Source organism: Garra rufa, chromosome 7 (genome assembly GCF_049309525.1).
Source record: "Garra rufa chromosome 7, GarRuf1.0, whole genome shotgun sequence".
Classification (NCBI taxonomy): domain Eukaryota; kingdom Metazoa; phylum Chordata; class Actinopteri; order Cypriniformes; family Cyprinidae; genus Garra; species Garra rufa.
The window spans coordinates 31,363,741-31,391,519 of record NC_133367.1 but is presented as its reverse complement, the minus strand read 5'-3'; the positions used below and the strand labels follow the sequence as shown (position 1 = coordinate 31,391,519).

General features: G+C 37.1%; 1 protein-coding gene across 1 annotated transcript in view; it reads left to right on the top strand.

Annotated features, from left to right (window-relative positions):
• Positions 1-20,048, top strand: part of camsap2a (calmodulin regulated spectrin-associated protein family, member 2a) — a 49,664-nt gene extending 29,616 nt beyond the window's left edge. Inside the window, exons 5-18 of the mRNA XM_073843669.1 lie at positions 983-1,049; positions 2,811-2,950; positions 6,448-6,538; positions 6,622-6,718; positions 7,214-7,245; positions 7,350-7,419; positions 7,501-9,523; positions 10,500-10,636; positions 10,722-10,942; positions 11,323-11,389; positions 11,525-11,590; positions 12,934-13,049; positions 13,470-13,588; positions 14,706-20,048. Coding sequence (XP_073699770.1) covers positions 983-1,049; positions 2,811-2,950; positions 6,448-6,538; positions 6,622-6,718; positions 7,214-7,245; positions 7,350-7,419; positions 7,501-9,523; positions 10,500-10,636; positions 10,722-10,942; positions 11,323-11,389; positions 11,525-11,590; positions 12,934-13,049; positions 13,470-13,588; positions 14,706-15,011 — 3,552 coding nt within the window. The 3' untranslated portion in view covers positions 15,012-20,048. The remainder of the gene's footprint in view (positions 1-982; positions 1,050-2,810; positions 2,951-6,447; positions 6,539-6,621; positions 6,719-7,213; positions 7,246-7,349; positions 7,420-7,500; positions 9,524-10,499; positions 10,637-10,721; positions 10,943-11,322; positions 11,390-11,524; positions 11,591-12,933; positions 13,050-13,469; positions 13,589-14,705) is intronic.
• Positions 20,049-27,779: the final 7,731 nt, after the last annotated feature.

Genomic DNA, 27,779 nt, shown 5'->3' with positions numbered 1-27,779 from the left:
TGCCAAAAATTAAAAAGGTTTATTTTTCATTTGATTAAAAATAAATAAATGTTTATGCTTTCATTTGATTATGAGAAAAATTAAAACACAAGAGTTTCTTAAAAAAAAAAAAAATAGCAAAAGATTGTAAAGCCCTATTGTTCAAAATGTTAAAATAGAGAGTTTTGGACTTATTTTTTCACTGAAATAAATGTTTTCGTTATTACACAAAGTAGGGTAAAGTACCGAGAAAAAAAGTATGGAAACCTAGGGGGAAACACTGTATCCTATTGCTACACTTAATGGCAATATTGCACTGGTCTGTTGGACTTGGTTGAACAAAAATAAACAATATTTTGTTGCTTAAGTTTATGTATTCAGTCATTATTCAATGGTATACTAAAAATCCATATGAAAAAACTTACTTCTCGCTGTTCTCAGGTCAAATATTTATATGCGATTAAAATGCGATTAATTTCGATTAATTAATTACAAAGCCTCTAATTAATTAGATTAATTTTTTTAATCGAGTCCCGGCCCTAGAAAAAACATAAACTTTCTATCAAAAACAAATCTGGTCTATTTTAATGGCTGTAACAGTATAAGCTGTTTGGCGGAAAAAAGACGGGCTTCGGTTCGGACTCGGCCCAAAAATATTGATAAGCTGTCGGACAAGGGCAGGGCTACAGCCTGTGTGTCTCGGGCCAGGGCCGGACTAGGGCTTAGATTTAAGGCCAGTGCAGGGCGCTATTCATGGCTGTATATTATTTAATTCATGGAAAAGTTACGTCTTTATTGTGACAGGATTTGACGGATTATCTAGCGTGACTCTGTGAGTTCGTCTTTATTCCTTAGAGCCAAGCTGCATAAACTACATATCAGTCATTTATAGTAACACATCTAATTTGTGCATTAATAGCTGTTATGTTAAATAAAGTTTATTAAATATAGCAAAGCAAGTAAATATACTTGACCTGTGCACGCAGTTGTTGTTTCCCCTCAGACGCCGTTCTGCAATGGCGATCATGCGCGTAATTCTCAAAACGCCCACAAGATGGCGGCGTTTATCGGTGAACCCGATATTACAAAACCGATAACCGATTATGGTAAAATGCTTAAATATCGGGATAAATATCGGTAAATCGATATATCGGTCGATCTCTAAAAATATCACCAAATATAATGTTTATTACTTTTATCATTATTGTGTTAATATATTGTATTACTATTAATATATAAGTGTGTGTTATTATATATTTTTTACAAATATAATTTTTTTTTCATCAAAAACAATATCCACAATAATATTGTGTATTATTTTAATATTTTATATTTTTACATTTAAAGTATTAATAAAAGTTAATATTATTTTATTCGTTTCTTCACAATATTTAAAAAAAATAGTTCAGAATATACAATAAGCACATTTCTTTTAAAATCAGTATAATCAAATATAATGTTTATAACTTTTATATTGTACAAGATTATACAAATGTATAAATGTTTTTTTTCATTAAAGAAAACGATATCCACAATAATTTTGTGTATTATTTTAATATTTTATATTATTAAAATTATAGTAATAAAAGTTTATTTATTTATTTTTTTCACAATATTTCTTTAAATATTAAACAAGATAATATTTCATCATAAAAAGCAATATCCACAATAATAGTGTATTTTGTGTGATTTTAAATTATTTTTAAAAATGTAGTAATGCAAAGTTATTTATTTACAAAAATTATAAATGTATGATTTTTTTTCTTTCACAATATTTAAAAAATATTATGCAGTATTTGGTAACACTTTACAATAAGGTTCATTAGTTAACATTAGTTAACCATATTAGTTAACATGAACTAATAATGAACTGGACTTATACAGCATTTATTAATCTTTGTTAATGTTAATTTCAACATTTACTAATACATTATTAAAATTTTGTTAACATTAGTTAATGCAGTGTGAACTAACATGAACAAACAATGAACAACTGTATTTCCGTTAACTAACGTTAATAAAGATTAGTAAATACATTAACAAATGTATTGCTCATGGTTAGTTCATGTTAGTTAATACATTAACTAATGTTTAACTAATGAACCTTATTGTAAAGTGTTACCCAGTATTTTAAGTTGTTGAATCCCAGATTTTTGTTTCATAACACCTCACAACAAAACCATTGAAAATTGTGAAAAAAGGAAAAAGTGGAAAAAATGTAAATATAATCAGGAGTTGTATTGGGATTTGTTATGTAAGAGACTCTGTGGTTTCAGGCTTTCAAGGGGTGCAAATGTATGCAAAGCCTACAAAATCTTCTATCAGCTGACAAACTGTAAAATATAACAAACTGGTGACAAACCTACCTTTTAAAGCAGTCTGTTAGCTTTCTCCTCTTTTTTTCCTTATATCTTTAACCTCAGAAACTTTGAAAATGGATCATTGAAAGGAAACAAACTTGTGTTATCTTTCAATGTTATTTTTTAAACATTCTATAAACTAGTTTCAGCTATTCTGCTTTGAATTAGTGCATACAATAGTCTTATACTACTCATTGAGAAATCCTAAACATTTAAGTGACTTTAATCATCCTGAACTCCATATTAATCTAATCACAGTGATGATGAAGAGGACTAGAGCTGATTTTCCACCTAGCTGTGAAATCAAATGATGGATGCGATTACATTTATCTCCAAAGGCAAACATGACTCATGTGACTCCATGATTAACGGGCTTCTCTGTGATTGGTTGAGTCCTTGTCAAATCTGCCAAATAGGCCGGAGTCAGTGAGTAGCGCCTGATTAGCACTTTGAATCGTCTTTGATTTGCAGACATTTGCCTGAAGGAAACCATGTCACTGGCAGACAGTCTGTACAACCTGCAGCTCATCCAGGACTTCTGCAAGGAGCACTTGAACCACTGCTGCCACTTCAGTCTAGAGGACATGCTCTACGCTCATTCGTCCATCAAAGTAAGCCTTGCATCTAGATTTTGGTTTCATTTATAGGAGATGCCAAAGGAGAACCTTAAGTTCCTCAAGTTCCTTGCCTTGATGTTTCATTGGTTGATGCGTTTATAACTGTAGGTCAAGGTTTGTCAAATTTCTTAGGCCTTGACACATGTGACCCTGGACCACAAAACCAATCTTAAGTAGCACGGGTAGATGTGTAGCAACGGCCAACAATGCACTTTTCTTTTTTGCCAAAAATCATTTGGTTATTAAGTAAAGATCATGTTCCATGAAGATGTTTTGTACATTTCCTACCATGAATATATCAAAACTTAATTTTGGATTAGTAATATTCATTGCTAAGAACTTCACTTGGACAACTTTAAAGGCAATTTTCTCAATATTTGGATTTTTTTGCACCCTCAGATTTCAGATATTCAAATAGTTGTTTCTCGGCCAAATATTATCCTATCCTAACAAACCATACATCAATGGAAATGTATTTTTTCAGCCTTCAGATGATAGATCTTAGTTTCAGAAAATTGACCCTTTTGACTGATTTTGTGGTCAAGGGTCACATATGCGATTGGATGAGATGCTGTTATTTGGAGCTCTTTTCTCGCAGTAGCCTGTGGGAGTTGGATTTATTCTTGTTCAAAAGCCAAAAGCGTGATGCTTGCCTTCAAACGCTGGTGCTTAAACCAATCTCCCAATAGAAGCAGATTCTCTAGAAACTGGTGGGGATGACTAAAACAGCACTAAAATCACATTAAAACTGCCTAGAAGATATTTAAATATAGGAACCGTGGTTCGCTAGATAACCCATTGTGCAAAGATCTCAAGAGCTTTTCTACAGAAAGATGTTTTTTTTAAGCCTAGATCTATTTTTTGCTTTGATTCTGTGGTTTGCTATGTGAAATACTTCCTTTTGGAAGATTTTCTTCTTTTTCTCTCATGTCATCCAAGATGTTCATGTCTTTCTTTCTTTAGTCGAAAAGAAATTAAGGTGTTTGAAGAAAACATTCAGGATTTTTCTCCATATAGTGGACTTCAATGGGGTTCAACGGGTTGAAGGTCCAATTTGCCGTTTCAATGAAGCTTTCAAGGGCTCTACACAATCCCAGCTGAGGAATAAGGGTCTTATCTAGTGAAACGATCTGTCATTTTCCAAAAAAATTAACATTTGTGGTTAAAAAGTATATAAATGTTTATTGCGTTGGAGAGGTCACGTGTGGTTATTTCTTCGACTGTGTACTTTGGTTCAAAAAGGTAGAGTAGAGTTTGGCGAAAAACTCCATGTAACTATTACCTCCAACTTTGTCAAGCATTTGTGGTTGAAAAGTAAATAAATTTGGATTTTTCTTGGAAAATGACCAATCGTTTCACTAGATAAGACCCTTATTCCTTGGCTGGGATCATGTAGAGCTGTTTGAAGCTGCACTGAAACTGCAATTTGAACCTTCAACCCGTTGATCCCTATTGAAGTCCACTATATGGAAAAAAATCCTGGAATGTTTTCCTCAAAAACCTTCATTTCTTTTCGACTGAAGACAGAAAGACATCTTGTATGACATGAGAGTGAGTAAATTATCAGGATATTGGCATTTTGGAAGTGAACTTTTCCTTCAAGAATTGAAATAACTTGAGATCTTTACCTTCAGACTACTTTGTCTGTTGTAAAACACTTTTTCTTGGGATCAGATGGAAGTGAAGACCATTTTTATTCGTTCTGAATGTTATGTCTTCATGTCTTTGATCTCGTTCCTCTCTGGACTGGAGAGAAAGAACATCTGCTGTCAAGATTTGCGGTCGTGTTGACCGTGAAGCCTTTGGTTCTTGTTGAGATGTTGATGGAACAGACATTTGTGCCAGTGCTGTTGAACTCCATTTAGTGGCTGTGGAAGGAGAATGTGGAGATGTAGTTTGGCATTTTATGGTAAGGATATGGAAACCTGGCCACACTTACGAAACCACAACTAGGTTGTTTATGACTGTAGAAACTCTAAACAGAAAGCAATGCTACCTGGTTCCACCTGGTTTTCGTTTAAACGCTTATTCCACAAATAGTAGCAAAATCTCACACCGTGTTGGGTTTTATTAGCACCTAACAGCCTCTGCTTAGAGGACATGAGCAGCGTCTGATACAGTGCCAGACTTCAGAGCTGAATCCCAGAAATATGAGTAGAATTGGGAGCAGGTCACTGAGCTGTAACCTTGACCCAGTTTCTGTCAGAGCTAATCTAATCCCAGCTGCATCCTTTTATTAAAATGTTCAGTGCTTTTAGCACATGTGCTTCATGTGGTGAGATGCAGGTTTGAATCTGGACTGTATTGTGACCTGATCTCATTCACGTCATGTTTATTTCAGGTCTGCTCTCAACTGTATTGTAAAAAGTTATAAAAACCCTGGATTAAAGAGATAGTTCAGCCAATGAAATGACAATTCTGTCATTAATTATTCACCCTCATGTCTTTCCAAACCCATAAGACTTTTGTTCATCTTCTGAGCACAAATGAAGCTATTTTTGATGCAATTCGAAAGCTTTTCTTAACACTTTTGACGTATCTAAATTAAAAGCAACATTTTTATTCCTTAAACCTACAGATAAGCCTTTTAATAATACATTCACGCCTTGTGTGTGAATAAGTACGTATACAGGCAGATGGGGGAGAGGGCGCGTGTGCTAAACACCATCTGGGTGCAAATATGCGCCTGCTCCGGCTCTCTCAACCACTCAGTACAAATGTTGCCAGTGGACCCCTTTATTTTTTCCTTTAGTTATTGCCAATAGCAGTGGTAAATTGGGTTTCATGAAATTGCATAAAACCAGTGAGGTTGTGTGCAAATTTCACAATGGAGTGGATTAATTAATTGACAGTGGGTGGCTTTATCTTGTTATTATATTAAGGCTGTTGCAAGGTTAACAATTGATGCCTTGGATTATATGAATAAATCAATTTATCATTTGGTTATATGGAATAGATGTTGCTTTGAAGGTCTTGAGCTACTCTAGGTAATAAAGAGAGCAAGGACTCTTTGTTGAAAGTCAATTAAAATGCTGAGGTAATGCCTTCTGGGAGTGGTCTCGGATAATTGCTGCAGTTACCCTGTGCCTTTAAACTGCTAGGTGTAAATTCTGCTGAGTGGGAATAGTGTATCAGAGGCATTTTTCATCATGTCAGGTACCTCTACGAATTCAAGGTCATGAATTCTGTAGTCGTGGCATAAAGATGTTGTCCATAGTGCAAAAAGATTGTGTGCATTATTGGACCAAAAAAGCTATATATACTGTACAGTATAATATATCCCTTGGCATTCCTAAGCTATAAAATTAAATTTGAAGGGAAAGGACAGTCTTGTCTCCAGGTGGTGTCCGTTCATGCACTACCAGAATTGCAGAGACATCTTGTGGGAGAAAATGATTATTACACATGCTGGTTTTGCACAAGATTGCAAATAATTCTGGAACAAATGCTTTCAATGCAAGCTAATGTGTTTGTTTGTTTGTTTTTATCAGAATAACTATCTTGTGTTTATGGCCGAGCTCTTCTGGTGGTTTGAAGTTGTTAAGCCACCATTCGTCCAGCCTCAGGTGCTGGACACTGAAGGTAAATTAATATTCCAACAGAATGTATTTCCCAGAATTATTAGCCGATGGTGTTAACCAACACATTTCTATTGTCATTTATAGTCCCAGTCCCTTTACTGAAAAATCTGCCATCTGTGCCCATCTCAAAAGTCACAAAGAGAAGTTTCATGGAAAGACCTCCTAGTCCGGACAGACCAAGGTATATCAAATGTCTATTTTATTGAAAACATCCCACTTGAGCTTTATTGCATTGGTTCTCATCTCTGGCCCTCGAAGTCCACTTTCCTGCAGAGTTAACCTCCAACCTTGATTAAACTCACCTGCCAGTAACTTTCTAGTAAACCTGAAGATCTTATTTAGCTTGTTCAGGTGTGTTTGATTAGGGTTGAAGCTAAACTCTGCAGGACAGTAGACCTCGAAGGCTCGCAGGCTTTGAATGTCTGTAGCACAGGGGTATCCAAACTTGGTCTTGAAGGGCCGGTGTCTTGCAGAGTTTATCTCTAACTTGCCTCAACACACCTGCATGGAAGTTTCTAGCATGCTTAGTAAGACCTCGATTTGCTGGTTCAGGTGTGTTCAATTAGGGTTAGAGCTAAACTCTGCAGGACAGTGGCCATCTCGAACCAAGTTTAGATGTAGCAGTTGAAATTTAAATGCAAAACTGGATGGATATTCATAATTTATGTCTTCTTAGTCTCCCTCTCCGACCTCAACCACAGACTTCAGGCTCAGGTAAAGTAAAAAGACCTTGAAAATGCTTTTTGCTAACAAAAAAGCAAGTCTTAATCTAAAATGAATCTCATACTATAAGTTATATTTGTGCTATACAGGTGAGATCAAGAGATCAACCTCAATGTCCTTTGTGGAAAGCTTCATGGGTACTTGGCCCAAAGAGAAGAAGTAAGTGCAAGTTCATCTCATTATTGAGAATTAAAGACTTTGAAACTAGCCATTGGATACCATCCTCTCTTCAATCTGCAGGTCTGCTGCTCAGGGAGTGTCCTTTGAAATCCCATTTGATAAAGAGAACACCAATCAAACACCTACTGGGCGAGGAATGACTCGGTCTGTCAGCACTGAAGGTTTTGGTTTCAAGATGCCTCACGGCACCAGGGGCATCAAGAGAAACCTGTCCTTTCAGCCTGTCAATGGCAAAAACATGGGTATTGAGGAGGAAGGCTGTCCGGAGAGCCTGTCAGGAAATCATAACGGCCGTCTAAATGGCTCAGGGCCACCTAGTATAGAGGAGGCCCTTGAGATCATCCACAACTCAGAGAAGAAATCACAGAGCCCCAGGGCTCATGCACCCAGTGAGGGCTTCTTTCTCCACCTCCAGAACAAAACTGAATTGAACCCCGAAGCAAAGAACGGCGAGCTAGACTCAGTTTCAGAAACATCCAAAGGGGTTGCTAGCACATCCACGACTGAAGTAGACACTGGCATCCATGTGCGGACGGAGGACATCCAAGAGACCCTAGATGAGGACTCATCCCTTAGGGATTGTACTGTTAGCATGGAGCTTGACACGGATCAAGACTTTGAGGTAAGACCTTCCCATAGCCAGGGCTCTATAAGCCCATGTCCCAGCAGCCTAAGCAGCAAGTCTCCTGCCGGAAGCAACCCTGCTTTTACCCCTGGGATTAAGATGACCAGCTTTGCAGAGCAGAAATTCCGCAAACTGAATCCAAACGTAGAATCCAAAGGTGCTGCTTCCCAAAGCACAACACCAGATGGTTCAGATCTTGGCATTCCTCACTCAGTTTCTTGGGCTCCTTCACCTGAGGTCAGCCCTGCACACCAGCCATCCAAGGACCCGGCGCAGACCATGGCTGCGGAAATGGTGCAGCTTCGCATGAGACTCGAGGAGAAGCGTCGAGCCATCGAGGCTCAGAAGAAGAAAGTAGAGGCAGCTTTTACCAGACACCGTCAGAAGATGGGACGCAGTGCTTTCCTAACAGTTGTCAAGAGGAAAGGAGTAGATGGCACCTCACCTTCTCAGGCAGACACTCCCAGTTCAGAAGGAAGCAAGACGCCGGTGGAGACACCTCAGCCTGTCAAGTCTCCAGTGAAATCTATGGGTGAGGATAGTACCTCTGAGGCAGATCTGATGGAGTACACGCGCTCCATTGAGAAGCTCAATTCTTCCTTGAGCTTCTTACAAAGTGAGATGCAGAGGCTAGCCCAGCAGCAGGAAGTAATCATGCAGATGCGGGAACAACAGGCTTGGGTTGTGTCGCCACATCAACCTTCGCCACAAAAGCAGGTGCGGGAGCTTAGAGGGAGTGGAGCACGCTCTTCGGGCTCTCCCTCACCTGCAGATTCTCCTAGAGCTACGCACCGTTCCCCTACAAACCTTAAGAGGAAGTCTGCTTCTTTCCATTCCAAGACACCAAGGACACCCAGACCCAGTGAGCTAAAGATCACTCCCTTTAACCGAGTCCTGACTGTTCCACAATCAGTGGACAGCATACCACGCTTAAGAAGGTTCTCTCCATCTCAGTCCGTTTCCTGCACATTTTCCTATTTGGGAAGTGAGAAGAAACCACCATCAGGAGCGGAAGCCACAGACAAGGACCTAGAACAAGGCCTTGAGTCGTTGTCCATTGAATGTTCTTCTGGGACCATCACCTCCCCAACCAAAGAGGCTGTAACCCAAGATGCTGACTTGTCAGCCAAGGAGCCAGAAGATATGGGAGAGGAGAACAAGAAAGAGAACGAACCAACTGAGAAAAGGAAGCAGCTGAAGAAGCCAACAGTTGAGATTAAGCCTGCAGTGGAATCGAGTGTGTCTGAAGTTTTGTCGCAGGTCGTAATGGAGACTGTCATTGTCACTCCCACCGAGCCAATTGACTTCGCCCTTCAGGCCAATAAAAATTTGATTGAGGTTCCACTGTCGGTTCTCAAGCCACTGGATGGACAAGTGTTGGAAGAGGAAGGCGAGAAGGAGACATCAGGGGAAAATCTGGATGATGAGCAGAAAATGTGCTGTGGATTCTTCTTCAAGGTAGATATGAATGTCAGATGATCCTTGATTTGATCGGTAAATTCTGTCATTGATTACTCACCCTCTTGTTGTTTCAAACCGGTAAGACCTTCGTTCATCTTTGGAACACAAATTAATGTATTTTTTATTAAATCCAAGAGCTTTCTGACCCTGCATAGACAGCAACGCAACTACCACGTTCAAGGCCTAGAAAGGTAGTTACCAAGCTACCAAGAATACTTTTTGTGTGCAAAGAAAACAAAACTAACAACTTTATTCTACCTTTTTTTTTGCATGGGCCGTGGAAGAAATTGTTGAGTAAAGTCATGATTTTTGTTTTCTCTGAGCTTCATAACATTACAGTTGAACCACTGATGTCACATGGACTATTTTAACATTCTCCTTACTACCTTTCTTGGCCTTGAACATGGTAGTTGCATTGCTGTCTATGCAGGGTCAGAAAGCACACGGATTTCATCAAAAATATCTTAATTTGTGTTCTGAAGATGAACGAAGGTCTTACTGGTTTTGGAACGACATGAGGGTGAGTAATTAATGACAGATCTTTACATCTTAGCAAACAGCTAACAATGCCCTAGCAACTATCCAGAACACTTTAGCATTGCGGTGGCAAGTGCCTGACACATTTTCAAAAATCTAGCTGTTTGATCTTTTAAAGGCCATAGTTCTAACCCAAAATGGTGTATCATCATAGCTTTAGCTCAGGAAAATTCTGCTTTGTGACTATAATGAAATTATTTTTAGTCGCAGAAGGAGGTTAGCTTGGGACAGATCCCTAGAAAATGCAGCTGTTTGATCTAGGTCAGAAAACCAAGTCAAATAAATAATTTATTCATGGTGTTAGCATTCTGCAGGGAGTCTGAACAGTAAAGCATGGTCACATCAATAACGGCCTTTAGATTCCTTGTTTAGATACTTGATAGACCTGAACATAAGATTCTTAATGTCCATTCTGATGATGTGTTCACATTCTAAGGATGATATGAAGGAAGAGGACAGCATGGCCATGAAGCGAGCCGCGCTTCTAGAGAAAAGACTAAGAAGAGAACGGGAGAGCCAGCAGAGGAAACAACAACTGGAGGCGGAGCTTGAGCAAAAGAAAGAAGAGGCCAGGTAACACCCAGCCCTAGCTGTCAATCACTACATCTAAACTCCTCCCCCCCATTTCTTAATTCCAGTACCTGTTTTTGTCCCACAGACTGAAAGCAGAAGAAGACCGTATGAAGAAGGAGGAAGACAAAGCCCGGCGGGAATTTATCAAGCAGGAGTACCTGAGGAGAAAACAGCTGAAGCTTATGGAGGACATGGACACGCTTGTCAAACCGCGGCCTGCGGGGGCCAAACAGAGGAAACCACGGCCCAAGTCCATCCACAGAGATGTGATGGAGTCCCCTAGGACTCCTGTCAGGGCTACGGCAGGTAAAGGGTGCCACCTATCGGCAAAGCCCGGCATTGCATGCTTTGTGCTACTCTCAGCCTTTTCCCGTCCAGCTCACTGCATCCCTCTGTATTTCCTTCTAACAAGTACTCTAGTACTTTTCTTGCTCTAAATATCTATTCTAACCAATTTCCAACTAATTTCAAAGGAATCTCCCTGAACTAATTCAAATTTATTTAACCAATCTGGCTCTTTTGTGTGTGATTACACAGTTTGAAGGAGTTAGAGAGACTGTATTTAATTGCAAAGAGCTGTACTGTTACGAGGGTAACACAAAGTTTGGCGGGCTTGCTGTTGTCTTGTGTAACTGTGGGTCCTGCTTGTGTTTTGCATTTAGGTTCACGACCTCGTGTTTTTTCAGTGTCCAGCCTGTCTCTGGCATCTCTTGGAGATAATGACAGTGTCAACTCTGATAAGAAAACACAAAGGTAAGAAGCACATTAAGAAGTCAGTAGAATGAGAATATGTTTACTTCCTGTAGCTTTCCTATACAATACTAACCCAGTGTCCTTTGAATTTTCTGTATTTTTTCCTTCGTATTCTTGAATGTTCTTGCTTCTTAGAAGCAATAGCTTAGCATCTGGCAGTCTTTTCTTCTTTTTGAGCTCTTCTCGTGTGAGAAATAGAAGGTCAGTCATGGTCGGATAAGACTCTTTGCGCTTCCATCTTCTATTCAAGAAGAACATCCTGTTTTGCTTTGAGTTTGGCAGCAACACGAGGAATGATCCCCCATCTTTGAACAATAAAGATGGCTATTATAGTTCACCCATCACAGCTTTTTTGTTTAATTTTGTCATTATTAAACAAGCAAATATTCAAGGCCACTAACCTTCACACTGGCACTGAATGGCACTGAAACTTCAAAAACACAAAAATAAAGATCTGCACTTTACACTTTAGTGAAAGGCTTATTTAGAGGCTTCCACAATGCTGTTAAAATAATATATTTTTTTAATTAACCTTAAGACCAATGCTGGCATTTAATATTCTGTTGCTTTCTCAAATACTTCACTTTTTTTTTTTTTTTTTCATTTGATGCTGATACAATGGAAATTTAAATCAATACATGAAAAACATCATCTATGATTAATAGCTTTAAAGGATTAGTTCACTTCCAGAATAAACATTTCCTGATAGTTTACTCACTCTCATGTCATCCAAGATGTTTATGTCTTTCTTTCTTCGGTTGAAAAGAAATTAAGGTTTTTGAGGAAAAGATTCCAGGATTTTTCTCCAAATAGTGGACTTCAATGGGGATCAACGGGTTGAAGGTCCAAATTGCAGTTTCAAAGTGCTCTACACCATCCCAGATGAGGAAAAAGGGTCTTATCTAGCAAAACGATTGGTCATTTTCTAAAAAAAAATTACAATTTGTATACTTTTTAACCACAAATGCTCAAAAGGGTAGGGTAGGGTGAAGAAAAAAAACATCCAACATAGTTTTTTTACTTTTTTACTTTCTTTTCGCATTTGCTTTGTAAACTCTGGGTCGGTACTTCCACTTATGTTACACGTAACCTTACCAACATGATTAGGTGAGCATTTGTGGTTAAAAATTATATAAGTTTTAATTTTTTTTTTTTTTTTTAGAAAATGACAGGTCGTTTTACTAGATAAGAGCCCTATTCCTCAGCTGGAATCATGCAAAGCCCTTTGAAGCTGCAATGAAACTGCAATTTAGATATTCAACCCGTTGATTCCCATTGAAGTCCAATATATGGAGAAAAATCCTGGAATGTTTTCCTTAAAAACCTTGATTTCTTTTCAACTGAAGACAGAAAGACATCAACATCTTGGATGACATGTGGGTGAGTAAATTATCAGGATTTTTTTTCTGGAAGTGAACTTATCCTTCAATTCAGTCACTTCTTGATTTTGCATGAGAGCAGTTGTTGTAAGTAGATGTATCAGCCCTATTCTTGTCAGAATCTGATGGATTGCAGGACTCAAGTTTTTTATGTTCTCCCAGTAGGCCTGACTCAGCGGACGGTTGCCTGTCGCCCACTCGCTCCAGCAGCCGTAATGGAGAGAAAGACTGGGAGAATGGTTCAACCACATCCTCACTGACCTCCAATACTGAATACACAGGTTAAAATACTAAAATGTTTCCGTTTTGAAGGCTGCAGCTTCACCTCCAGTCCGGCAGAGGGAGCCAGTATATTAGATCTGAACAATACTGTCTACATCTAAGTTTGAGATCCTCAAATCTCCACTTTTCTGCAGAGTTTAACTCTAACCCTAATCAACCGCACCTGAACATGCTAATCAATGTCTTCAAGATTACCAGAAAATCATGGGTAGGGGAGTTTAGCTTTTCTAATTGCCCAAACATTTGAACATATTGAAGTTGAACATAAGTAAGTGAAATATATATATAAAACATGCTCAGAACTTTAGGTGACAATGGTCTGAAATGGCCGCCTAGAGGCCTGGAGGGTGATCAGCAGACTCCGAAAGTACAACTTTTTTCTGACATTATATAATACCACCTCTATTTGTTTAACGCAGGTCCTAAATTATATAAGGAGCCCAGCGCAAAGTCAAATAAGCATATAATTCAGAATGCTTTGGCGCATTGCTGTTTGGCCGGCAAAGTCAACGAGGGACAGAAAAACAAGATTTTGGAGGTAAGCATGTTCATTTTGCAACTTTTACTACTACTTTTACTACTAAAGGATTAGTTCACTTCCAGAATACAAATTTCCTGATAATGTGTCATCCAAGATGTTTATATCTTTCTGTCTTCAGTCGCAAAGAAATTAAGGTTTTTGAGGGAAACATTCCAGAATTTTTCTCCATATAGTGGACTTCAATGGAGATCAATGGATTGAAGGTCCAAACTGCAGTTTCAATGCAGCTTCAAAAGGGCTCTACACAATCCCAGCTGAGGAATAAGAGTCTTATATAGTGAAACGTTGGCCATTTTCTAAAAATAGTTAAAAATACTTTTATACTATATACTTTTTAACCACAAATGTTCATCTTGCACTAACACGCATTACGCAATCACGTTGGAAAGGTCATGCGTGACGTAGGCAGAAGTACCTACCCAGTGTTTACAAAGCAAACGTGCAAAGAAAGTCAAACGCCCTTTTACAAAAAAAAAAGGTCAAACGACGATCTTGGACGATTTTGAAGTTGGAGGAGAAAATGAAAATGAAAAAAGTTTTTTGCTCTACCCTACATTTTTGAACCAAAGAAAACAGACAAAGAACTAACCATGCTTGAACTAGGGGTATCGTCTGCGATAATATCGCAATTGTTGTTTAAATTTGACATTATCAAGTATTTTGGCTTCCATTGTTGTTTCATATTTCTGCCTCCGTCACTACTAGAGCAAGCTCCTGATTTTCGGCGCGAATTTTCAGCAAAGTTCTTGCGAAGAACTTGCGAGATTTGCGCAAATTACACGTTATGCGCCGCAGGGAGGTCTATCGCATCTTTGTATTGACTTAACATGTATATCACTCACGCTTAACGCGTCATTCGCATCTGGTGTGAACGCACCATTAGACACGCATCACAGAGCTAAAATGACCAATCGTTTCCTTAGATAAGACCCTTATTCCTCGGCTGGGATCGTGTAGAGCCCTTCGAAGCTGCATTAAAACTGCAATTTTAACCTAACTCGTTGATTCCCATTGAAGTCCACTATATGGAGAGAAATCCTGGAATGTTTTCCTCAAAACCTTCATTTCTTTTCGACTGTAAGTTTGATTCATTACATGTATTTGTTTTCTCAAGGAAATGGAGAAATGCGGGGCCAACAACTTCCTGATCCTCTTCCGGGATTCGGGTTGCCAGTTCCGTTCGCTTTACACCTACAGCCCCGACACGGAGGAGATCAACAAGTTGTCTGGCATCGGCCCTAAATCCATCTCACGTAAGATGATCGACGGCCTCTACAAGTACAACTCAGACAGGAAACAGTTCAGCCAAATTCCTGCCAAGACCATGTCGGCAAACGTCGACGCCATCACGATCCACAGCCACCTGTGGCAGACCAAAAAACCAGGAACGCCGAAGAAAGTAGCGGCCGTTAAGTCCTAGTGTTTCCCGATGGCGGACGTATACAATCTCAATGCACTTGTTTGTACATAATCAAATCCTACAACACTTTTTAAACACTTCCGTCAGTTGTCATTCAGACACACAAGATTGCGAAAATTATGCACAACTGGAATGTAAAACTCTATGGGGTGGCGAATGGATCAAAGTCATGTGTCGTACGTGTCGTTTTTATTTAAATGTGCCAAAAAAGGATGAAAATAATGAGAAGTTGTTGTCATGGATGACCTGTTATTTTAATTTGGTACACTAAAGCACTGAATGTTCTCTTAGTTTGTACAGAAATCGCGCACATATGTTGACGTGTGGCCTTTTTGTCTATATTTTAAGCTTGTTTTTATTTGGTTTGTTTTTTACGACTGTCCTGATATGATTGTACGGCTGCTTCTGGAAAGGTTCTCACATGCATAGCTCGTGATCATAACGGTTTAGTACTGTAAGGGAATCCTGTCATATCTAGTATACATTAACCGGCGTGCTAATGTGCAGTGAGTGGTTTAGTTTGCAGGCCGAACCCACTTTTGATGGGTTTTAACATAACCTAATGGCATTGATTCACAGCAGGATTGTGAATTCGTTTCATTCCGTTCCTGTAGGTGTTTTTGCTTTTTATATATATATTTTGGGGTCCGACTGATGGAAATATTCAGCATTATGATCTATTTAATCAATATTTATCTTTCATAAAAGGTCTTAAATAAGACTAGGGGTTAGAAAACCAAACCTTTCTGATATATTGTTGGTGCGATTAAAAAAAAAAAAAAAAAAAAAATCAGGCGGATTATCCTTGACTGAATTGTTTGAATGATATTTCCATGAATGAAGAGAAGTAACATCCTCTGCTGGAGTAATAATCATTTTCAAAATACTTTTGTATACTGTATGCTTGTGGTGACTGATCTGAAGTATTTCCCCATCCCGGGTCACGCAAAAGTATTAAAAGCAGTTTGCCAAAAGATGTATTTTACCAGATTGTTGGAGCCATTTCCGTGTTTTGAGACTGAGGGCTAAATTAAAGATTGGTAAATTATTTTAATTAACAAAAATAATTTTTTGACTTGTTTGTAAGGAGTTAAGACATGCCGCATTTTGTATGACTGGAGTCTGTGTGGCATTTTAAGATGTTACGAATCTCAGTCTGTTAGCATTCCCCCTTAAGGTGCAATCATATTAGCAAAATTTTGGTGAAAATTACATTTAGTTGGTGAAAAGGTCCATTGGTAACAGTAGCTGCGTTTCCATTACCCTTCAAATTGACCAAATTGCGAACTGAAAATATATAAATTTCATAAAAACTCCCATATATCCCCAAAAAGTTTTTACAATCGGGGTTTTATCTTTGGCAATTCGGAAAAGGAATATTTTGCAAAACTGCAATGAGAATGCACCTGGCGTACGACAAAAAAAAAAAAAAAAAAAAACAGGTCACCTGGTGTACGAAAAAAATCGCATTTTTACTTTTTAATGTACTATAACATCTGAGAAACACCTTATACGTGGCCGCTCACATGGTCAAGGGGTGAAAAAAAGTGTTTTAGTCGCATAACAATGGTTAATGAAAACACCGCTACTTCGCAATAGTTTTTTATCGTCATTTCTAAAATATCGCAGAAGTTTTACGCTAATCTGTAACGGAATGGTCCTATCTAGCGTGAAATATGACATTTCGTTGACAAAAAGGTCCACTGGTAACAGTAACTGTGTTTCCGTCTCCCTTCAAATTGCGCAAATTAAAATTGCGAATTTAAAATACACCTAATGGAAACGCGTCAATTGAGCAAAAACTCCTATATCGCAAAAAAGTTTTTACGCTCACATGAGGTGGTGGTTTTCGCATTTACAGGTCACATTCAATTAAAAATAGCCAAAATCCCACAAAAATCCATTGCCATGACTTATCGCAAGAGGAAAAAATGGAAATGCCGTCATTTCGCAATACTTTTTAATCGACATTTACAAAATATCGCCAAAGTTTTGCGCAAATTTTTCAAATTACTTGAAAAACCACCTCAAGTGAGTGTAAAAACTTTTTTTCAATATATTGGAGTTTCCATTAGGCGTATTTTCAATTTGCGCAATTTAAAGGGTAATGGAAACACAGCTTGTAATGTAATGGTCCTATCTAGCGAAACGATCCGTTATAAAAATATGACATTGCCCAATGATAACGTCAAAAATTCCATATATCTCTAAAAAGTTTTTGTCTCACAAGGTGATTTTTCAGGCAATTTGAAAAATGTAATATTTCGCAAAACTGCAATGAAATCGTTTTTTGTTTTTTTAAATCACAATCATTCTTTAATGTACTATAACCTCCAAGAAACACTTCATACGTTACCGCTCACAAGTATAAGGGGTCAAAAATTACATTTAGTCATTGGTTAATGGAAATGCTGCCATTTCGAAATTTTGACATTTATAAAATATTGCAAAAGCGCAAATCTAATTTAATGGTCTTATTCAGCAAAATGATCTGTCATTTTGGTGAAAATATGACATTTGGTTGGCAAAAAGGTCCATTGGTAACAGTAGCTGTGTTTCACACATTAAATGTGTTGCACACATTTAAATTGCGAATTGAAAATACGCCAAATAGAAGCGGGTCAATTTCGCAAAAACTCACATATATCACAATTTTTTTTTTGAGATTGCATGAGGTGGTTTTTCAGGCAATTCGAAAGAGGAATATTTCGCAGAACTGCAATTGAAACCATTTTACCATTTACAGGTCAACTGGTGTACAAAAAAAAAACACATGGTCACTCTTTAATGTACTATAACCTTCAAGAAAAACCTAATACATGGCTGGTCACAAGTATAAGAGGTAAAAAAATGACGTTTTAGTCACAAAACATTGGTTAATGAAAACACCGGCATTTTGCAGTAGTTTTTTATCGACATTTATAAAATATTGTTTATAAAATAAAGTTTTGCGCTAATCTGTAATGGAGTGGTCCTCTCTAGCGAAACGCAAAAAGGTCAATTGGTAACAGTAGATAGGGTTCCATTACCCTACAAATTGCAATTTAAAATATGCCCAGTGGAAATGTCAGTTTTGCAAAAACTCCCATATATCGCAAAAACGTTTTTACAACACACAACGTGATTTTTAAGACAATTCAAAAAAAGGAATATATTTGCAAAACTGCAATGAAAACAGTTTTTTTTTTTCGCATTTAAAAGTCAACTGTTGTACAAAAAAAAAAACACATCATCATTTTTTTATGTACTATAAATGCCCAGAAACAGTTAGTCGCATAACATTGGTTAATTGAAACGCAGCAATTTCGCATTAGTTTTTCATCGACACTTATAAAATATTGCAAAAGTTTTGTGCAAATCTGTAATAAAGTGGTCTTATTTAGCCATTTTGGTGAAAATATGACATTTCGTTGGCAAAAAGGTCTATTGGTAACATTAGCTGCATTTCCATTACCCTTCAAATTGTGCAGATTGAAATTGCGCATTGAAAATACGTAAATTTCGTAAACATTCCCATATAAAGCACATTTGATTAAATATAACCAAAATTCCACAAAATCTGTAACCATGACTTATCGCAAGAGGACAAAATTGCGTTTTAGTCGCAACATCAATTAATGGATACGCCGTCATTTCGCAATACTTTTTAATCGACATTTATAAAATATCGCCAAGTTTTGCTCAAATCTGTAATGGAAACATGCCTAGTAGCTGCATTTCTATTACCTTTTAAATTGTGTAAACTGTAATTGCGAATTAAATACGTAAATTTCACAAAAACTCCCATATATTGCAAAAGAGTTTTTACAATCACATAAAGTGGTTTTTCAGGCAATTCAGAAAAGGAATATTTAGCAAAACTGCAATTGAATCAGTTTTTTCCCCATTTACAGGTCACCCAGTGTATGAAAAAACTCACCTCACACATGGCCGTTCACAAATATAAGGGGTAAAAAAAAAAAGACGTTTTAGTCACATAACATCGGTTAATGGAAACGCTGCCATTTCGCAATAATTTTTTTTTCAACAGTTATAAAATTTAAAGTTTTGTGCAAGTCTGTAATGGAATGGTCTTATCTGGCAAAATGTTCCATCATTTTGGTAAAAATATTACATTTCATTGGCAAAAAGGTCCACTGGTAACAGTAGCTGCGTTTCCATTACCCCTCAAATTGCGCAAATTGAAATTGCGAATTGAAAATACGCAGCAAACCAGTCTTTTTTGGCAAAAACTCACATATATCGCAAAAAAAGTTTTTAAAAATCACATGAGATGTTATTTTGGGAAATTCGGAAAAGGATTTGCATTTACAGGTCAACTGGTGTACGGAAAAAATCACATTATCGCTCCTTAATGTAAAAAAAATTACATTTTAGTTAATGGAAACGCCACCATTTGGAAATAGGTTGTTTGTCAAACCAAACATCTTTTTATTGGCTAAAGCGCAAAATTTGGGTGAATCCTTTGCGAAATCTGCAAGCGAAAATCCCAGTAATGAAATGACTCAGCAAAAATTCGCCAAACTACAGTAGCTAAATGTGATTGCACCTTTAATAATTTTAAGGCAGAATGTGGCTATATACGGGTAGAGGCTTTGTTGCCAGACGAACAAACGGCCTTTCTTTTCATGCCCTTTATTTCAGTGGGTGTTGTAAAAATTGCAGTTATTTTGGTGCTTGCCTCTTGAAACATTAACTTGCACACCTGTTCTCCCATTCAAACATTTCTCGAGTAGTCTGAGTGATGTGTCGGTGTTTGGAATGGAAATATGTGCACAGCCCTGAATACACAGTAGCTGACATCTTCTATCCATTAGAATGGTACCACTGGAAACAAATGGTATTTCGAGCCACAAACGAAGGTTATTTAACTGTAAATGAGCACGATAGAAAACTGTACAGTGTGTGTTCTCTAATCTCTCCAGCACGTCTCTCTCTCTCTCTCTCTCTTTTATTTTCTTTCAGGCGCTGTGCTGTCATATTGTTCAAGTAACATGTTCGATTTCAATTGCATTCAATAAATTTCGCATGGCCTCATGTGCAGCCTGCTGATTCATGAATTTGTCATGAAGTTTCATCAATGTGTGCAACAATGTATATTACAGTTGTTGTAATTACTAGAAATACTGCATGGGCATTCCGTGTCAGATCAACCACATTTTGGAAACTTCCCCAGCTCAAATTTTTTTTCTGTAGAAAGACAAACATATATAGTCATAAAAGCCTAAATATTAAATGCCACAGATGTATATTAAGAGTATTTTGTAGAGGGGGGTCAGAAAGACAATATTCACCTGAGATTTGGAGATAAATTATTTTCATTTCTTTATTTTTACACAGAGTCTGTTAGTAAAATCTGTTGACTTTAGCCATTTTTGTTTCATGATATGCTAATGGGGACTGTTTAAAAATGGCAAAAGTTTGTATGCCTGTAACAAGACATATTAAAGATATATCCGTTTAGATTTTGGTTCTTAACAAACTTTTCTTTTGGCATCTTCAATTTAAAGGCCCTTGATTGTTCAGTCCCAGAGATAAGGAGATAATAATGCGGTTCTATGCATAAACCGGACAATTATACACAATTTCGAACCAAAAGGCTGTCAAAAACCAAATCGGGGTCATTTTGCATACAGCTCATACTTTTTCTTTTTTTTTACAGAGAATTATCTGAAGAAGAAAAAAATGATGAAATTACAAATATCTTGTCATTTTCTATCAACACAGTAGAAAATAATAGAAATCAGAGTGCCATAAATATTATAATACAAATTTTTCTGAAGTTTGCGTGCCTGTAACTATAAAAGTACTCAAGATGTTTTAATATCCTTCTAGATTCTCATTATAAATAAACTTTGCTTTTGAAATCCTAAAGAAATATTAACTAAATCAAAAATTTGAGCCGGGAACCTCTGGTTGAGCTGACATGGTAGAAGTATGAGTGCTAGAATAATAAAATATTTTAGTAATTTGAGAGTATTTCTAGTACTCAGAAGTACCTAGTTCTTGATTTTTCATACACTGCAAGAAATTCTTTTCTTACTTAGATTTTTTTGTCTTGTTTCCAGCCAAAATATCTAAAAATTCTTAAATCAAGAAAACATTTTTACAAAAATACTTTTTTGTTTTCAGAAAAAAACAAGTCAAAATTAAGTGAGTTTTTGCTTAGAACAAGAAACAATATAGCTGCAAGCAGCAATTACGGGGCCAAGCACTCAAAGGGGAAAATGAGGAGCTAAGGATGGCAGGAACAGAAGACCAACTGCAACAATAAGTAAAAGGAAGCATTTTTAAGAAGATTTTAGTAAAAACGACTGAATAATGATGTAGAACGCCTACTGATATGATTTAATGGCTTATTACGTTTGACCAACAGGTGGCGCTGTTATCAGATTAATGTGGTGTGTTTAGTGTGAGGTGACAAAGGCACACACAAAGTTTTGTGTCTTTATGTCAAAGCTTTGCAGATATAAAGCCTCAGAATCATTTTCACATCAAGCCTAATATTTGTAGAGCCGCTGTACGAAAACGGTTTCATTTATCAACATGAAATCCATAACTTTTTGTCAGCACAGTCTGAAGATGATCTGACTCGATTTTGGTGACAATCGGATAAACGGTTAAGGACGAGTTTGAATAAGTAGGTTTTCAACATAAATCAAAATGGCGGACAGGTAGTTTAATCAACTGTGGCAAAATTGGTATATATGTAGTCGGCATGACCCAAATAATATTTTGAGACCACTTTCATTACAATAGGCTAATGCAATCTACAGTTATTAGCATTTTTGAAAATGTTATAATTGATAGTTAATGGTTTATTACTCTTGACCAATAGGAGGCGCTGTTACCAAATTAATGTGATGTAATCACTGTGAGGTGACAATGCCACATACAAAATTTGGTGCAAATATCTCGAAGCTTTGCAGAGATACAGCTTCAGATGCACTTTGGCATCTTTTCAGCAAATTCGTTGATGCGTTAAATGTAAACGGTTTCGAATATCGACACGAAATCCATAACTTTTTGTCAGCATGGTCTGAAGATGATCTGAGTCAAATTTGGGGAAAATCGGACTAACGGTCTAGGAGGAGTTCGAAAAAGTAGGTTTTATACAATAATCAAAATAGCGGACAGGAAGTTAGGCCAATTTTGGCAAAATTGGTATCAATGTTCTCGGCCTGACCCAAGGAATATTTTGAGATCACTTTTATTACAATAAGCCATTTTTTACAGAAGTTATTAGCATATTTCGAAATTTCGTTATAACTTTTGACCACAAGGTGGCGCTGGCCCCAAAATTTTTATGTACATTCAGGGCATGGTGCTGAACATTTTTGTAATTATTGTCGAAACGATACGTTAATCCATTCTCAAGATACAGCATTTTTAAGCTAAATTCAAAATGGCCGACACCCAAAATGGCTGACATGGGAAAATTGGATATGGTTCGACTCGGCATGCTCCTCCGAATATAACGGGACCAGTTTTGAGATTTTTGGCCAAAGCACTAAGAAGTTATAAGCAAAAATAGCCAACTTTCATATCCCCTGACCACTAGGTGGCACTGTGACGAAACAATGCAGGTAGCCTCAGGTCATGCTTGTTATAACACACACCAAGTTTGGTCTCAATATTCCAAAGCGTTGCGGAGATATGGCCTCACTTCCATTTTTGAACGCTTTTCGTAGAATTAATTAGCGCGTTTTTCGAGAACGGTTTATCCAATCAACTTGAATTCCATAACTTTTTGCCAGCATGGTCTGAAGATGATCTGAGGCAATTTTGGTGAAAATCAGACAAACCGTCTAGGATGAGTTTTACAAACAATTAATTATAGAAAAAAAAAAACTTACGATTTTTGAATTTTGGTCTTCATTTGACTCGGCATGACCCAAGGATTCAGAGAAAATTGGAATTTTGATTTTGTGGCTTACGGTTCAAATTTTATCAGCAAAAAGAAAGTGAAAGTTTCGACAAGTGACCAAATTATACAACTTTCCCGCAAGCGGTTCTATGGGCTGCCATAGACTTGCGGCGGAAGAAGAATAATAATAATAGGAAACAGAACGGATACAATAGGTGCCTACGCACCTTCGGTGCTTGGCCCCTAATAATCTGCCAAAGGGGTAAGCAAAAAAATCTGATATCAAACAAAAAATAGGATTATTTTTCTTACCCCATTGGCAGATTATTTTGCTTGTTTCAAGCAAAAACACACTTCATTTTGACTTGTTTTTTCTGAATCCTTCTTGATGTAAGAATTTTTAGATATTTTGGCTGGAAACAAGACAAAAAATCTAAGTAAAGAAAATAATAAATCTAAGTAAGAAAATAATTTTTTTCAGTGCATCCATATGTCCTTTCAAAAGAAAATATTCTAAAATCTCATGCAGATCCATAAACACAGTGTTGAAGCAATCGAAGGTGTTTGGAGGCAACGTTGTTGTTTTTAACTTTTCTTCATGTTTTTTTTTTTCAGCACTTTTTAAAGTGTCAGTGATTCATAACCTACAAATAGTGAGTATCCAAGATCAAGAATACTACAATTGTTTAATTTTAGTTCATAATAGCCCTAATGAAAGCAACAATGGCTAATTTACCTCAGATCTTGAAAATAACCTAAAGGAAACAAAAACGTTCGTGAACAATTAAGTACATTCCATGACAAAGACTGTATCAGTCACTGAGTAAGTATTTTCAATAATGTTAAAATCATTTAATCAGAAATAATTTGATTGTGTACTTACATATTTCATTGCAGCACATTTACAGAGAGAGCCCGCTCAAAAGTGTGTTTTCACAACGCGTCATCAATCGTCCATATTGGCAGCAATGAACTTAAACAATGCCACTGAACTGAACGAAACTAGCATATTTCGCTGATTACTGCTGCTAAAAATGATCAGTTATTGTCATGTTTTGGGCTGTACTAATAGGTCAGACTGGGGAAAAACATGGAGTACTATAGACTGCCAAAAGTTTGCCCAAAAGGGCATTTGTGGTTGGTCAAACTGGACCAGGATTTCCAGAGCAAGAATCTTGACAACATTTGTGTTTGTTCTTATCATTTCCAGTCAGGTAGGTGAAATATGTATGTATCTCCAATATGGCCATGTATCCTGCTAACTGACGAAATCGTGACAGAAGGGCAAACCCTCTATAAAATATTTAATACATTTGAGAGAACTTCCAGTTCTCAAAATTGGCCAATTAAAGAGAAAAGAGAAAATATTCAAAAATCAAATTCAAAAAATGTTTGGAGGCAACGTTGTTGTTGTTTTTAACGTTGTTTTTTGAATTTTTTTATTTTATTTTTAGCACTTTAAAGCATCAATGATTCATAGTAATGTGGATCATAATACTAAAATGGTTTAATTTGAGTTCATGACACTAATAGCCTTAATGACATCAACAATGGCCTTAGAATTTACCTCAGATCTTGAAAATAACTTTAAGATAACAAAAACATTCAAACAGTGAACTTAACAATTAAGTGTATTCCATGATAAAGACTGTATCAGTCGCTGAGTAAGTATTTTGAATAATGTTAAAATTGTTTAATTAGTATGAATGCTTTGTTTTGCTACTTTATGCTGTCTAAAACACGGAAAAAAGCATGTGAAAGCTGCTAAATCATATAAAGAAGGACTTACTTTTTTTAGCAAAAAAGGTTGCTTTATTTTATTTTGACAAACAAAGTTAATAGGTAGTATAGAAACGTACAAGCAGTATTAATTAAGATATTAGCCTAATATTTCATCTACCTGACTGGAAAGATTCTTGCCCTGGAATTCCTGGTTCAGTTTGGCCAACCACAAACGCCTTTTGTGCCTCAGTTTTTTGCACTCTTTGATTTGTTATAACTTTTGGCAGTCTCAAAATCTTTTCCATGGTCCGACCACTTAGTACAGGCCAAAACATGACAATAATTGACCATTTCCAGCAGCAATAATCAGCAAAATATGTGAGTTTCGTTCGATTCAGTTGCACTGTTTACGTTCAGTGCCGCCAATACGGCTGATTGATGATGCGTTGTAAAAAACACTCTATAGACGTTTTTATCCTGAACGCGGAAGTCACGTCTGACTCTTCACCTGAAGAATGCTTTGCATTTCCAGTCTCCAGTGTTTCTAGCCTGGTGAAAAAAACAGCTAAAACCAGCCTAGGCTGGTTGGCTGGTTTTAGCTGGTCAACCAGCCTGGTTTTAGCTGGTCATAGCTGGAAGGCAGGCTGGTTTTAGAGGGGTTTTGGCCACTTTTCCAGGCTGGTCTTAGCTGGTCAGGCTGGGAAACCACCAGCTAAAACCAGCCTGACCAGCCTGGCCAGGCTGGGAGTCCAGCTAAAACCAGCTACTTCCAGCTTAAACCAGCTAAGACCAGCCAACCAGCCTAGGCTGGTATTAGCTGTTTTTTTCAGCAGGGTATAGTCAAATTATCGTATATTCCGAGTGATAATCTAACGTTGAACCTATTAAAATGTTTTTAAAAAGGACATGGCTCCATCACTTGGCAACATCGCAGTGACTGCCATTTGTCAGATGTGTGTGTAGATGAAACGAAGCTGCTGACGTCATCTGCAAAATGAACAGATGGGGGCTATTTGAATAGGTTCCTATGGAGAGCGGAACAGAAGAGCATCCAATCTGACGTTAGAATTTGTGATGACGGTGCGCATGGTTTACTCAGGAAAAAGTCTATACTATGAATCTTAATACTAAAATGGTTTAAATTGGGTTCATGACTCTAATAGTCTTAATGACGTAAACAATGGCCTCAGAATTTACCTCAGATCTTGAAAATAACTTAAAAGGAAACAAAAACGTTGAAACTGTGAACAATCAAGTGTATTCCATGACAAAGACAGTGTCAGTCACTGAGTAGGTACTTTGAATAACACTTTGAGTAATAATTTGATTGTGTACTCACATATTTCATTGCAGTGTGTTTACAGAGAGAGTCCGCCAATGGAGGGTTTGCCCTTACATCACGGTTTGGTCAGTTACCCAGATGCACGGCCTTATTGGCGATACTTGGGTGTAAACAACAGCATGGTTAATGTTCCACTGAATAACTTGTTCTGCTAATTTAGGCTGTCTACGTGAAAAAGCATGCATGGAAGCTGCTAAATCATATAGAGAAGGAACTAGTAAGCAGAAAAGGTTGCTTTATTTTGACAAACTAAGGTAATGATAATATAGATATGTAAGCAGTATTAATTAAAATATTAGCCTAATATTTCACCTACACTCTTAAAATGCTTCAAAAGATTCTTCACAGCGATGCCATAGAAGAACCATTTTAGGTTTCACAAAGAACCATTCAGTCAAATGTTCTTTAAAGAACCATCTCTTTCTTACCTTTTTATAACCGAAGAACCTTCTTTTGCAGCAAAGAACCTTTCATGAAACAGATTCTAAATGGTTCTTTATGGAACAAATTTAGACAAAAAAGGTTCTTCAATGGCATCGTGAAGCACCTTTATTTTTAAGAGTGTACCTGACTGGAAACGACAAGAACAAACACGAATGTTGTCAAGATTCTTGCCCTGGAAATCCTGGTTCAGTTTGGCCGAAGACAAACGCCTTTTGTTCCTCACACAGTTTTTTGCACTCCTCTCCTTGATTTGTTGGCAGTCTATACTAGCCTTCTCCAAAGGTTTTTCCTAGTCTGACCGACTAGTACAGCCCAATACGTGACAATAATTGATCATTTTCTGCAGCAATACTAAGCAAAATATGCAAGTTTTGTTCGATTCAGTGGCGCTGTTTACGTTCAGTGCCACCAATATGGATGATTGATGACGCGTTGTGAAAACACTCTATACTATGAATCATAATACTATAATGGTTTCAATTGAGTTCATGACACTAATAGCCTTAATGACATCAACAAAGGCCTTAGAATTGACCTCAGATCTTGAAAATAACTTAAAGGAAACAAAAACCTTTAAACTGTAAACTCTTTGTGAACTATTAAGTGTATTCCATGACAAAGGCTATCAGTCACCAGTGTTGGGGGTAACACATTACAAGTAATGCAAGTGACATAATAGTATTACTTTTTCCATGTAACTAGTAAAGTAACACATTACTTTTTAATTGACAAGAAAATATCTAAGGTACTTTAGATAATTTTTCCAGTTAATCTTTTCCCCTCATTTATTGATTAAAAGCTCTCCTGTCCCCATGTTGAGAGAAATTGTGAGTAAGATGTTACTTTAGTTCTAGAATAAATGTGAACAATTAAAAAAAATAGGTACACTATTTACAGAGAGAACTCGCCAATAGAAGGTTTGCACTTACATCACCGGATATGCGGCCATTTTGGCTGTACGGTTAAAGGGATAGCTCACCCAAAAATCAAAATTTGATGTTTATCTGCTCATCCCCAACACATCCAAGATGTAGGTGACTTTGTTTCTTCAGGTATTATGATTCATAGTATAGAGTGTTTTGATTGATTCTGAGATTATTAAATCAATCAGACAACTGTATTAATAAAATCATAGCCATTGGAGGTAACTCTTTTTTGTTGATAAAACTCTTGCTCTTGCTCTTGCTATTTCACTCTTTATTTACCTTTTTGACCAAAAATAACTTCCGTAATATTTGGGGGAGGGGGCACAAAAGTAAATTTCTGCTTAGGGCACCCATTTGGCCAGCAGCGGCCCTGGCCTAATATTTCCATCATGAATATTACCTGACCGGAAATTATTAGAACAAACACAAATGTTGTCAAGATTTTACTAGATTGCGTGTAATGTAGT